Raw genomic sequence first — 14901 nt, 5'->3', positions numbered from 1 at the left:
ATGGCAATCAATTTCCCCAACCCCAAAAAAATTAATTCTTCTAGAGCCTTATCTACTTCTAAGGCATATTTTGCAAATAATTCAGTATCTGTGCAGTCATACATTGGGCTGCTGTACATACTTTTGCAATGTCTACAAGTTGCATATGGTGTCCATGAAAGTGTTCTCGGGGGGGGGGGGGGTTGAACACCATTTTGTATGGAATTCTTTCTTAAACCACCCAGGAAGTTAGGTTTGGGACTCTGTGCTAGAGGTCAAACACAGACTGGATCATCTTAGCTCTGAAAGTATATACTGAGCAATCATGATAGGTCTATTCAGTAAACACATCCAATACCTTCCACCATATATACACACATACATATATACATTTAAGAGCCTGGGTATACGAGTAGGTCCAGCTTTGAGTTTTTCTAGTCACATCACCCAGTTTGGTTAAATGATAGCTGACTTTCTATTCTCATGTTGCAGTATTCATAAACGTAGGGAGGTTGCTGCCTGCAGCAACAAACATCCGGACAATATACCAAAGTCTTAGGAGCAGGGGTACTTGCTGCATTGCTTCTCAGGGCCATAAACCGATGTCAGCTATAAAAGTGATGTCTGCATGTACCCCTTTAGAACTTTTCTGCTGCAGTGATCTACAGACCTCCGATCACCAGCTCAAGAAATCAGTTCATTCATTGTTTTGGCCATCTGATAGAGATAATTCCCCCTTTGGGTTTTTTGTTTCCTTACTGCTTTTCAAACATACATGTCAGCTAGGAAAGGGAAGTGTGCTTGTGGAAGACAAATTCCACACAAGAACATGCATAAGTGCTTATTCTGTTTAGGTGAAGGCCACGACAATACATCTTGCGATATTTGCAAATCCTTTGTACCTAAAAACCCTTTGCAGCCATCTGGCTGCCTTAAAGCTTTATTTTTAAAAAAAAATCAGTGGCTCCTGCATCTAGTGTTAGGCATGGAGGGTGAGGTAGGTACTTCCGATGAGCCTCCTAGGAAGATGGCTTGTTTCCTGGCTTTCCTGTAACTAGTCTAGTCCAGATACAGATTTGCTGTATCCAGAACTGTTTTGTAAGTTTCTGAGCCACCCAGACCTATCTGTATTGGAGGGAAGCCTTCTAGCTTATCATTTGGAGTGGTAAGCACTAGGTAGCCTATCTACCACAAGATGAGCGGTTTCTGGTCCAGAAATTATAGTTTATTGGCCGTTTGGGCATTTTTTTTCCATCCCTTTCAACTTTCTGGTTTAAAAGCCCATGTTTGTGCACTGTGCAGCAGCACTCAACTGAGGTAAACTATTACCGGTGTCAGAAAGTCTGCTCTTCAATTTTCCCCTTAGAACATGCTTGTTCTTTTACTTCTTGCACGCCAGTTAGCTTAATTGGCCAGCACTTTAACAGGCTTTTGTAGCATTTATTGTAGCACACTTAGGTGCTATCAGCACTTGCTGTTCCTATGCAGTAACAGCACCACTAATTAGTTATGACCACCCCTCCTGGTATAATTCTAGGGCAATTTCCTGTGCTTTCTCCTGGTAACGTGGTGTACTTAGACATTCTGAGACAACCATCTCCTCTTACCTCCCAACACTCTTACCTGTGAGAGAACCACTTATATCACCAAACTGGAAGCAGTGCACGCTCCTACCAAGACCAGACTAGCTGGTCAAGAGGAGGTCAACACCTGCAACTCTCTACATAGAACACACAACCCTCCAAAACACCAACCATCACAACCCACACATAGAAATGCATATCATACACCCACCTTTGTGGAGGCTGTCAATAAAAATTTACCCAAACAGAGACCCCCAAGACAGAAACATACTCGACCACCACAGCACAACACCAACCCCAGAACACATAGCTCACCACCACAGCGTGCCGCTCAACCCAAGCCCTTAAGGTGTACTAATCTTAGGAGACTCAGTTGTGAGGCACACTTATGCCCCATTCACTAGATTGAACAAGGAGAAGGTGCCAGGATCCGCCACATAACACTTGCCCTCAGGTCACTCCACAGCAAATACAAATATGACTCAGTCATTGTCCATTTGGGTGTGAATGACCTGAAGACATACCTCCCAGGACTACATGAAAAGAGATGTGATGGAACTCTCTGATTATGTGGCCCCATGCAAGTATGACCCTAGCCCTGAGCAGTATTCTGCTGTCACCCAGAATGATACCACAATATCTGCAGAAAATGATTGACTTCAACAATTGGCCCAAGTTTCTGGTGTCATTCTAAGAGGATCCAGTGTGTGTCTGCCGTGCCGACATGATCGACAGACCTTGATGCTTTGCCAGAGACAGCCTGCATCTGTTACCCCTGGCATTCTGGGTACTGGCTAAGGCTCTTGCCACCCCATAGTGCCCTTTTTAGGCAATGTTCCAAAGACCAAAATTCCACCGTAACAGCTACAAATGTAGTCTGAGGGTCATGCTGCTCAATCTAGAAGTCTAAATCTCAAGATGCACTCGCTCGAAGCTCTCCTCAAAATGGAGAATGTCAACATCTGTGCTGTAACAGAGACCTGGTTTAAAGAGGCAGAAAGCACCCCTGCTCTCCCAGGCTACAACTCATTCCATACTTTTCAGCCCCAAAATATGGCCGGAAGCTCCAAAGGTGGTGGTTTCTCCATATTCTTAAAGGATACGCACACCTGTAGACTGGTAGCCCATCACAATACATCCGAGATACTTCAGGTACAACTAACACTGGGTAAGATGGTGATACAAGTCATAGCCTGCTACAGAACCCCATATATGTCTCTAGACTGTAGACTCTCACCCCAAGTTCCTAAACACCCTGGAATCTATCAAGGGCCAACCCAATACTCTCATACTGGGTGACCTCAACTACCCTTCCAACTGGGAAACTATTCAAGTACCAATGTACAGGCCCAATGCTTTCTGGAATTTATCATTTCCAATGCCCTGGACCAGCTCATTCTGACCCCCCACTAGAGGGAGCAACATCCTCAACCTGGTTATCACCAACATGGGTGACCGTTGCTCCACACCTATAGTCAATTCCTCCCTGGTTAAATCTGACCATAAACTGATAACCATGGAAATCTCCATCTTACCTACACCGCCCGCTAAGGTGACCACCCTAAAACCTTCTCTAAAGCTGACTTTGGGCTCCTAAAACAGAGATGGCTAACTTCTCAGCACCCATGCCAATGGAAAATAGCTGCATGATTTCCGAATCATACACCAATGCATTGTACGAGCATGTACACAAATGCATGGACCTTGGCATACCAGATAGAACTAAGACACTCTCCTCCAAAAACGGGAAGCTAATCTGGTGGTCCCCAGCCATCAATAAACTCTACAACAGAAGGAAAGAAACTGTTGCAGAAAAAAAGTAAGCCACTAGACTGGAAAACCTCCCTTATCAGTCTCAACAAAAAGCTGGGATTCCTTATCAAATCCTCTAAAGCCAGCTATGAAGGCAGAATTGCGGCTGACACCAAAAACAACCACAAAGCCTTCTATAGCTATATCAAAAACCTCAAAGGCAATACCCAGATTTGCTCTGAGTTATTGCACAATGGCACCTCCTACACTGAGCCAACAGATATAGGCAACATACTGGACGACAGATTCAGTGCCAACTTTACCCCCCCCCCCCCAAGGGCCCTACACAATACCAGAAGATAGCCTGGTACCCATCATCACTGCAGCACAGGTAAAAGCTGCATTGTTCAAAGCCAAGAATACAGCGTCCATGGGACCTGATAATATCCCTGGCTGCATCCTACATGAGCTACAAACTGGCACCACATCTGTGTGCCCTGTTCGTATCACAGCCTTACCTCAGGCTATGTCCCTAATGAATGCCGCACTGCTACAGTCATCCCACTCCATAAAGGGGGAGCAACTACAGACCCTGAGAAGTATTGCCCCATTAGCCTGACGAGTTCTGGTATGCAAAGCTATGGAGTGGATCATCATGGACCTGATTAACAAAGATATAGGCAATCTACAAACTCTTGACCCCACACAGTTTGGCTTTGTCAAGGGGAGATCCTGCCTGTTGAACCTGGTTGACTTCTTCGAGGCAGTCACCAAGGCTGTAGATGAGGGTAAGGCAGTGCATACAGCCTACCTTGACCTGGCCAAGGCCTTTAATACCATTCCCCACTCAGGGATCATTGATAAACTCATCAAAATAGGCATCAATCCTTACATCACTGGGTGAGTTGCAAATTTGGCTCACAGACAGGACCTATGGAGTGAACGGATTCCAAGTCAGACTGTCGACCAGTCATGAATGAGTCCCACAGGGCTCAGTCCTGGCCACTCTCCTGTTTGGCATCAATTTCTCAGAAGGCCAGGCCAACACAGAAGGACTTTGGCTGACCAAGTTCACTGATGACTGCAAGCTAGGAGTCATTATCAACTCCCCAAGTGATGCAGACATCCTACAAAAGGGCCTCTCTGAGACCAATGACTGGTGTCGGAACCATGGCCTGAAGCTTAATGCCAAAAAAGCATTACCATCCCCTTTAGAAAAAACATTTCCCATGAATTACCACATTGATAGGAGCCCACTGAAAGGGTTATAAGAGATCTGGGAACCCAGGTCAACAGCCACCTCACCCTCGACCGCCACATTGCCACTGTGGTCAGAAAGTCCTTCTGTGTGACACATCTTATAACCAAAGGTTTCGCATCCAGGAAGAAAGAGGTCATCATCCCTCTGTACTCATCCCCTCATTAGACCAATCATCGAATATAATGCCCTGTTTGGCATGTACCTGACCAGACACCTACAATAGCTGTAGAGACCAAAAATGTACCTCACAAAAAGCATCCTAGGCCTAAAACACGTCATACATGGACATATTCAAGAAACTTCAGCTGTTCTCAGCCTCTTATCATCTACTTAGAGGTGATCGCTGCTTGACTAACAAAGCCATGTCGGACCCATCCCTACTTGAAATACTACAGCTAAAGAAATCCCAATCCCCCCGCACCACACGCTCCAGAGGTCACAACCTCATTACCACAATTAACAGAACACGCTGGTGGGACAGGTTTGTCTCCCAAAGACTGCCCATACTCTGGAATAAGCTTCCCATTCATGTCAGGCAGAGCATCTCGCTTGCCCTCTTCAAGAGAAATCTTGACAAGTGGATGGGTAACAAAGTTCACTCTAGTGATCATTCCAGTTGCCCTATTGGATAGGAGTACTGTGAACTAACACTGGGTGCACGGTGCCTGGAGAATTTGTTTGGGCTAGGCTTGTAAAGGCTAGTACACACCTTTGAACCTATGAAGAAGGTTAGGCCTGACATCCATGCTGCACCTCAGGAGTCCAGTGAAACTGTCGAGGAAGATGTTAGCCCAGGGTCTCATCAGACACCCATTTCACAGCTAGAACCGGGAACCATGGTGGAAGCCGGTTCATCAGAAATGCAGAGTACATCTGCTGAGGTTGATCAGCCATCAGTCCCTGATAGCAAAGGGGAACCATGGCTCGGGACATCGGTAGGGCCTACTGTAGCCTTTCCATCTTCCCAGGCATCGGCCTCTAAGACAACACATCCTTCTACACCTCTGAAGAGGAAACAGAAATGGGAACATAGAGAAGCTGAACCAGCTCCTGGATGGGAAGTTTTTTTCCCCAAAATCTTTTCAGGACCTTCCAGGCCCACCAGTCTCAGGTACCTCAACCAACCCCTACACCTGTGCAGGCCTTAGAGAATCCAGGAGAGGAACTCTCTTTCTCTTATGAATCACTTACCTATTGCTCCCAGATAGAATCCCCCAAAGACTTTATTACCCCTGAGAAGGAGGACTCTATTAGTCCAGAATCTCCATGAGAGGAATTATCCTTTGGAGACACCATTTCTCTGATGAGAGAACATTTTAAATGGCAGGCCTCAGCTGTCTCTGAAACAAAGAAGCGATACTTTGAATTATTGCAGATGGATCAGCCCTCTCCATCTGCAGTCCCACCCCTGGTTCAAGCCTTTCATTATGCCTTTATGGCTGCATTGCAGATCCCTGATTCTGAGCCCCCTGCTTCTAAATGTCCAGATAGATTTTATAAAGCTCCTCAGGATACACAGTTCCTATTCAAGAACCCTTCTGCAGACCCTGCTGTCATTGCAGTGTCAGTAAATACATCATCCAGTAAGCTGCCCTCTACCTCTGTTTCCCACTGACAAGGATAGCAAATTTTTGGATAGATTAGGGAAGAAGGTATTTACTTCAACTCTAGCCATTAGAGCCCTAAACTATCAAACTCAGATGGCTAGGTTTGTTGTAGATACCCTATCAAAAGTTTCTGCACTGATTCCAGATGTGCCAGACTCCCCTGCTAAGTCACAACTCTGCCCTGCTCCCTACTGCCTCTCAAGTGACCAGACACTCCATAAAGTGCAGTTATGATGTGGTAGAGGCATCCTCCAAATCTGCCACCTCAGGTTCTGTCCTGAGAAGATATTCTTGGGTGAGGTTACAGCCCCTTCCTACGGATGTCCAGAGCAAATTGTTAGATGCACCTCTTGATAATAAGGCCCTTGTCAGTGTAGCCTCTGCAGAGCTCCTTACATCCTTACAGGAAGAGGGCAAGGCATTACAAAATCTAAATGTTAGTCTCTCCTATTCCTAAGTATCATAGAACTACCATCAAATGACCACCTTTGTTAGGAGGCAATCTTCTCATTCCAATGCCCTATAGGCCAAGGGATGGAGGCAACCTAGGAGAAACTCCACTCCTAAACAAACTTCCGTCTCAACTCCAACTCCCTTTCAGAGGCAGCCTGAACATGGCAGTGCTCCTCACTGTGACTCAAACCCATTACCCAACTCCACTCCCTTATCCCTCCACTTCACCCTTTCCCTACCCTACTGGCAGAAAATTACCTCAGAGGCTTGGGTCCTTTCCATCATCCAGCAAGGATACTTTATGACTTGGTGGACACTTCCTCCTTTTCAGGGGATACCCCAACCACCTACAAGTCAGCTTCATCTCTTCCCCCCAATTCTGGATCAGCTTCAAGCTCAGGACACCACAGCTCCAGAACAGACAAATAAGGGGTTTTACTCCAGGATGTTTTTGGTTCAAAGAAAGGATGGCCCTTGGAGGACAGTCCTGGATTTGTCTGTACTCGGTCTATTCCTCAAGATGCCTACCTTCAAAAAGCTCACTTTGCATCACCTCCTTCCTCTCATCCCTCACCAAGCCTTCTTGGTATCCCTGGATCTGAAGGATGCTTACTTTCATATTCCTATTCATCCCAACTACAGGAAGTTTCTACACTTTCCCACGGGTTCCTTGCATTTTCAATGTTCTGCATTGCCATTTGGACTTTCCACAGCCCCCAGAGTATTCACAAAGTGCCTAGCTTCAGTTATCACCCACTGCAGAGTGCAGGGCATTCAAATATATCCATACCTAGATAACCTCTTGATATTTCAGCAGGACTGCCACACCCTCCATCACCATCTAGACATGGTGTCCAGTACCCTGGCAAACTTAGGGTTCACTGTGAACCATGAAATATTTCACCCGACATCTACCCAAGATCTGGTTTTCTTGGGGTGCAGGATAAAAACAGACCAGATGGTAGTCTTCATTCCTTACCAGAAGGTGGAGCCATCACACATTACCTCCAAACACTCCTGTCTCTTCAAACATTATCAGCCAGGGAATTCCTGAGGGTCCTAGGCCACATGGCATCCTTGATACCCATGCTTCCCTTAGTAAGGCTGCATATGAGAAAAATTTCAGTGGGTGCTGAGGAGCTGGTGGAACCAACATCCACACCCTCCTAGATACTCCTCTACCTCTCCTCCCATGCATGAAAAAAGAGGGACAATGGTACATTGCAGCCATATGTCTCAACCAGGGTATATTTCTGCAGATTCCCATACCTTCACAACAAATCTTCAAAGATGCTTCAGACCTGGGTTGAGGAGCAGTCCTGCAAACCCACAAACAAAACAAAGTTCAGGGAGAGTGGTCCTCCCTCAGGCAAAGGGACCACATCAATATCAAAGAAATGTGGGCCCTTCTCATAGCCTTGCAAATTTTCCATCCAATCCTCCAAAAAGGCATCTTAAAAGTTGTCATGGCAATTCAGATTTGGTCCCTGGCAGCAGAACTGAACATTCATCTGTGAGCAGTGTACATTCTTTAAGCAGAGAATGTGATGGCAGACACTCTCAGCAGAACTTCTGCACTCTCATGAATGGATGTCTCACAGGGAGGTGTTTTTGGATCTCATTCACAGGCAGGCAGATTTGTTTGCCTCCTACCAGAACAGGCAGATGCCTCTGTTTTGCACACAGGATCCATATCCACAGATGTAGAAGGTGTACGCCTTCTCTTTTTCATGGGCGGGGATGTATCTTTATGCCTTTCCCCCCTTCACACTTATTCAAAGGGTCCCTCTGAAAATTCAGATAAACAAACCAAAAATGCTGCTGGTGACTCCCTTTTGGCCAAGACAGCACTGGTTTCCCCTTCATCTACTAGCCAGGGGCAATCACTAGAGGTTACCCCACTGATTCGACCTACTTGCACAAGACAGGGGATCACTCATATGCCGATCAGGTCCTCAACCTCAGACTCACTCTGTGGGTGATACAGTTCTGATCCCCATTTGGATACCTATATTCACAGGACATACTCAATGTCCTGCAGGAGGCTAGGAAACCTAATACCAGGAGAAATTATGTGGCAAAATGGAAAAGATTCTCCAGGTGGTGTCAAAAGAAAAAACAGGACCCCTTTCTTATTCCTGTACCTAAGGTTCTTTCTTATTTGTGTGAGCTTTTACATTTAGGGCTGACCTACTCTTCTGTTAAGGTACACTTGTCACCCTTTTCCACATGTCTACTCGTTTCCTCCTTTGGCATCCAGATTGCAGGTAAAACTATTCTTAAGAGGGGCCCTTCATATCATACCACCTAGAAAACTGATACCACCTTCATGGGACCTTAACCTTGTCCTGGAAAAACTCACACTAGCTCCTTTTGAACCAGCTCCCTCAGCATCTCTGAAACTATGTACTTGGAAAACAGTACTGCTGGTAGCCCTCACATCCACCAGGAGGGTCTCTGAAATCCAGGCCTTGATGACTAACCTCCCTTATCTCATCTTCCTTAAGGACAGGGTCTCCCTCAGGACTAACCCCTCATTCATACCTAAAGTGGTTAATGAGCTGTGCTTAAATCAAGCCATTAACCTCCCTGTTTTTTTTTCCCTCAACCTCAAAATCCATCTGAAAGAACCTTACATTCCTTGGATGTTCATAGGAAGCTTAGGTATTATCTGGACAAGACCAAATCCCTTAGAAAGCCTGACTGTCTTCCTTCACCCAAGGGCCTTGGGGAAGGCAGTCTCTAAACAGACTATATCTTCATGGATTTCTAAAGCTCTCTCTGCCTGTTATTCCTTTAATGGAAAGGCTTTAACTACCAATGTGAGAGCACATTCTACTAGGGCAGCTACCTCTTCAGCAGCCATTTTCAGGGGGGTGGACTACGCTTCCATACTGGAAGCAGCCACCTGGTCCTCAGTCCATACCTTTACCAAGCACTACAAGCTAGATTTGGTCTCCAGAGCCAAAACTGGGTTTGCTAGGACAATTTGCAGGGTCTCATAGACCAGGCCCCTCTACCTTCCTCCCAGGATCATATCTAAAGCTTGTGTACTCTCCCTACAGTTATGAATACTGCAACATGAGAAAAGAAGGACATAAAATAGTTGAGTAAGAACTTACCATAACCTTAGATGTCCATCTCTTCCTGTAATATTTAGTCCCCCCTCCAACCCCTCTTGCTCTGTTTTGTCCATCTGGCATGACCTTCCCTACTTTCTCTCCATCCAAACAGGACACTGCAACAGGCACATACATTTATTGGGTTCCTTTGGCCTGGTGGCATTTGTGAGCCTGAAGAGCTGCCTTTCTGAAGGGGGTACATGGAGACATCACTTTTACAGCTGACGTCGGTTTATGACCCTGACAAGCAATGCAGCACGTACCCCTTCCTAAGACTTTGGTATACTGGCCAGATATCTGGTGCTGCAGGCAGCAACCTCCCCACAGTTATGAATACTGCAACATGGAAGAGAAGGACATCTAAGGTTATGGTAAGTTCTTACACAGCTATTCTTTATAAAACTGTAGGATGTATCAAAAAGTTATAGTCTAGGAAATCAGAAATTATGAAATTATTGCGTGTTAGTTACATTAGAACCAAACTTGAGTATGGAGTAACTACATGGAAACCTTATGAGAGAAACATGAATAAACTGGAAAGGGTACAGCAGAAATGTACCAAGGGCCTCCATGGACGTGAAAATTTAAGTTATTATGAAAAGATTAAACTATCTGAACACGTACAGTTTCTCATATAGATATTTAAAAGGAGACCTTATTCAGGTATATAGGACATTTACAATCAGCTACCTCTGGGAATATTTGGGGCTATCAAAATGTAGTAGACAATCAGACAACCTTTGTAGAAGATTTTGTAAGAAGTGTAATAATTAGCTTTCTGAAAGAGCAGCTGATGCATGGAACAGACTACCAAATTACATTAAAGCAAATACCAGTTTAGATATTTTTAATAACAAACAGGACACTTATTATGGGAATAAATGTTTTGGTGTATTGGCAGTCTAGAAGGGCATTATGCCTGAAATATTTGTGTTTGTGTGTGTATATGTAAAAAGTTTTTGACGCTAAGCTGACTTGAGTATGAGGCTGAGTCCTAGAGTTTGAAAATAATGAATCTCTGTCACCTGCTTCTGTTGTTATAGTACTTACATAACTCATTTATGAAGAAAAAAATTGCTTCCACTAAAAATGTTAGATGCAACTCACAGAACTGCTCTATGCTAATACTACATGATTCCATCTACTTGGATCCTGAAATCATTGCCATCTTTTTTGTTGACAAATTCAGTTCTAATGTCACTGTACTTAAGACTGTTCCCCACTGTCTCTGTAGAGAGCCCCACCTAAAGTTACTCTTAATCTTGTCCTCTCAGCCCTGTTCAAAACCAGGCACCAGCTCTATGGGTTCCCATCATGTGCCCAAATCTTGGATAGTGGCCATACTTGTGCCACTGCATGAGGGTTGGCCCTATTACTAACCTAGTAGCTATACTTTTTTATGTCCCTGGTAGCTGTAATTTCATAATCCCCACCAGAACCATGTGCAGGGTCATGGGACACATTTTTATAGATATCAACAACCTCCAGATCAGGGATCCTAATTGGTTTCTTGCAAGGTAGATCAGGTCAACTCAGTCTGGTAGACTTCTTTGAAAAGGTTAACATGGGTGAATATCCATACACCATATCTGCTCTTGGCTAAAACCTTTGGTCCTGTCCCTTGTGTAAGTACTGACAGTAAACATAACCAGATAAACATCAGTCTTTACATACCAGTTTGCTTGCTGACAGAACCCACGCAGTAAAGTTTGGGGGATTTGCTCCCAAGAAAAAAATGTCACAATTGATATCTTTTAGGACTCATTCCCAAGCCCTGTCCTCTTTAGCAACTACTCTCACTTAAAATCAGAGGGAAGTATCAGCAAGCTGTGGGTGAATATGAACTTCCTTCTAATATACTGGTACTCCATCAAGGGCAAGATCAGACCAGTGCCTGGTGTAATGATCATGGGTTCACCCTTAATGGCAAAAATGTAGTGCTGTTATTTAAATAAATCCCTTAGTTCACACCATAGCAAGAATCTGTCCATCAAAGCTGACACAGTCATTGAAGACATGTATATGTATGTTAAAAATCAGCTAAATTTTGATCAGTATGTCTAAGCTGTGGTTATAAAATAATTTTGCTTAGCACATTTAATCATTACGGGCATCTCGTCCAGGTAAGTCATAGTTCTAGTACATGTATCCCTCATTAGACATCTTTTGAATACAGTGCCCCATTCAGCATGTACCTCTCGAAAAACATAGTCCAACTTGAAAGGTCACAGTGATTCCTAACTAAGAAAACTGATGGACAAGTACCTTAAGCTACCAAGACAGATCAGAAGCCCTCTGTTTATACTGTTGTTTCATGCAGGTAGTTGCATGTTGATCTCTACCTGGGTTTTCATGTTGTGAAACACCCCTTTTTGTGTCCTTCATCTCTACAATACTGATGGTACTATGAACACCAACACACATAAAAGCTATCATTACATTAGATGTATTAGATACTTAAGCACATTCGTTTTTCCAATAGATTTGCCGTGCATATCAAGCATAGTTATGCTCTTGTATCAGTCAAATCTAAATTTTACAAGCGGATGGGAAATCACACACCCACCACTGGAATATTTGCTAATAGTCTCCTTGACTGTGGCAGCTAGTGCCTCATAACTTTAATAAGTTACTTCACTGAGCTCAAATGTCACCTTGGCTGCAAGTCATAGAACTGCCTATGAAGCTGTGGCAGTAAGACCCAGTCTTCAATAAGGAAATAAAAGAAGTTTAAAGTGTACAGATATTGGAGGTAAACATTAACCCATTTTCAGTACTTTACCCCGTTGTAACGACGACTAATATGGGATGCTTTCCATTTCAATGGAGTTACTTTTTAAAGCAAACTGACCACTGAGAGCTAGCAGACTCATTTTTAAAGAACTTCACTTTGTTAAAATCATTTTGTAGCATTCCAACACTTAGGTGAGTTAAGTCTCTACAAGTTGATGCCCTGAGTTATTCACTGCTTTTTTCCTTTAATGTGTTTAGATTATGTCTAAAGTGTGTTCTTGTATTACAGATCGGACATATTGAAGGGGAGCCAAGTCGTAGAGGAGCCTTTCCTGTGCCTTTTGTGCATTTCATCTCAGAGTGACCTGTGAAGTAACATCATAAAGCCTGGAGACTGGAAACAACCTCTGTAACTACAAGTGGAATCTAAATAGCTACATCGAACAGAGGGAGCAAGAAGCTCAAAAGCAATTGGATGGTTTGACGACTTCTGTGGGTTTGATACTCAGACATTCCACAACACGAGCACTTGAAGCAGCCAAGAACAATGCAATATTTGCGGTTAAACACATTTTCTTTTACCATATTCAAAATGTGGATATGTTACTTTGAGTTGCTGTTCAGTGTAATTTTAAATAATGTGAACAAAGATGTAGTCATCCTATTAAAAGGACCATTATATTTGCTTTCTTTCTTATAAAAGAGATAGGAAAGAAATGTAACGTAAATCTCTGCATTAAATATTGTATTATTTTTGTAATTAGTATTAAGTTCCAACCTGGCAAGCCTATGTTTAGTGTAGAACAGAAACCATTTCATGTCCTAGAAGCTAGTTTGGATATTGCACATGTTGCATTTCATGACATTCTGTCTCTCTCATGAACCTGTGACATAGGAGACTTCAGTATTGCAATAACTAATGTTTAAAGGAAAAAAATAGAAGCTGCATTATCCTGAATTAAGTTGAAATACTGAGCATGAAGGATTGCAGGTTATAGCCAAGGGATTAAAATGTACATTAAGCAGGAGTTTTACGAATTAAGATTAATGTTACAGGCTTAGTACTTGGGAACAACAAGCGTGTATGGTGCGGGTATACTGATGTTTATTTTTTTCAAACTGGAAGATGTCTATATGTATATAAAACTATTGGGAATTTTAAGAGTTATTACTTTGTAAATTATAAAAGTGTAAGGATAATAAAACAGAACACTCGTCTGCTTTTAAAACATGTGTCGGTTATCAGTGTTTGTGTTTGTCAGTTATAATGTGATGAAGAAAGTGCTGGCCTATAGGGTCATTTTTCATACCATGTAATATTTCTCAAGATATGCATGCTCCCATATCCCTGAACAAATAAACCACTGGTTGCCACAATCAGCTGCAAGCAGTGGTCAGAGAAGGTTACAAGACCAACCAGGACTAGGCTGAAGGCCTGGAAGATGACTAGAGGGAGAGAAAGCACAAGAGTTCAATGAATTAGGACTCTAGCACCACAGGAAGGAGTGGAAGAAGAATATCAGTGCCTAAAAACACTATGAAGGACTGCCAAACAGGTATGTAAATAAGTTCATATGGGAACCCTTTAGTGGAATACAGAAATTCAGGAAGTCATCAAAAGAAAGTAGTGCAGGAAAAAGTTGGAGATAGAAAAGACAGATCAGGCAAAGAAAGAATTGGCTGGCTAAGACAGGAGTTGCAGTAGCAAAGAACAAGGCATCAGAAGCACTGTACCAGCTAAGTGACTTGTAGGTGGCACAAAGAAACACTATCAGCTTGTAAGGCAAAGACATAAACATAAAGAAGATAGTCAGACACCCTTTGTAAGGGATTCCAGTACCACCTGCTCACCATCCCACAAGAGGTCAAAGAAAGATGGAAGGAGTATTCAGCAACTTCAGAATGAAGAAAACCCCACAGAAGCTGTAATGCATCAGACACAGCCTACAATGAAGGAAGAGGAGGAGGTCACCCTACAAGTAGTAAGAACAGCCCTAAGGAAAATAAAGTCAGGGAAAGCAGCATGCTCAGATGAGGTCACAGTAGGCAAGATCAAGACAGGTGAAACAGGGGTGAAATGGCTCCCGATGGTACTCATAGCAGTTTGATGAGGAAAGGCTTATCCCAGGTAACCAGAGAACAAGCTTACTAGTGGCATCCACAACTGTGGGCAGTACAAACATACCAAACTCCTGTCACATTGCATAAAAGTTCTGGACAGGATGATTGATAAATAAATACACCGAGTAGTAGAAACTAACATGGGAGATGAGCTGTTTGGATACAGATCAAGATGCAGCACAACTGACCTGATGTTTGCAATGAGACAGTTGTGAAGAAGCTAGAAGTAAGGAAAGAGTCCAACTGGACTTTCCTAGACTTGGAGAAAGCACATGACAAGGTCTCAAAAA

At 43.5% G+C, this 14901-nt stretch overlaps 1 protein-coding gene across 6 annotated transcripts in view; it reads left to right on the top strand.

Annotated features, from left to right (window-relative positions):
- The window catches only part of ASAP2 (ArfGAP with SH3 domain, ankyrin repeat and PH domain 2), a 2005955-nt gene extending 1992232 nt beyond the window's left edge, over nt 1-13723 (top strand). For all 6 annotated transcript variants that reach the window (XM_044079125.1, XM_044079114.1, XM_044079099.1 and 3 more), the window contains one exon: nt 12780-13723. In XM_044079125.1, the coding sequence (XP_043935060.1) occupies nt 12780-12854 (75 nt within the window). In that variant the 3' untranslated portion in view covers nt 12855-13723. The remainder of the gene's footprint in view (nt 1-12779) is intronic.
- The last annotated feature ends 1178 nt before the right edge of the window (nt 13724-14901 follow it).

This window comes from Protopterus annectens, chromosome 1.part1 (genome assembly GCF_019279795.1).
Source record: "Protopterus annectens isolate FY-2018-M chromosome 1.part1, PAN1.0, whole genome shotgun sequence".
Lineage (NCBI taxonomy): Eukaryota > Metazoa > Chordata > Ceratodontiformes > Protopteridae > Protopterus > Protopterus annectens.
Note: the sequence above shows the minus strand (reverse complement) of the source record. Positions and strands in the feature narration are given on the sequence as shown.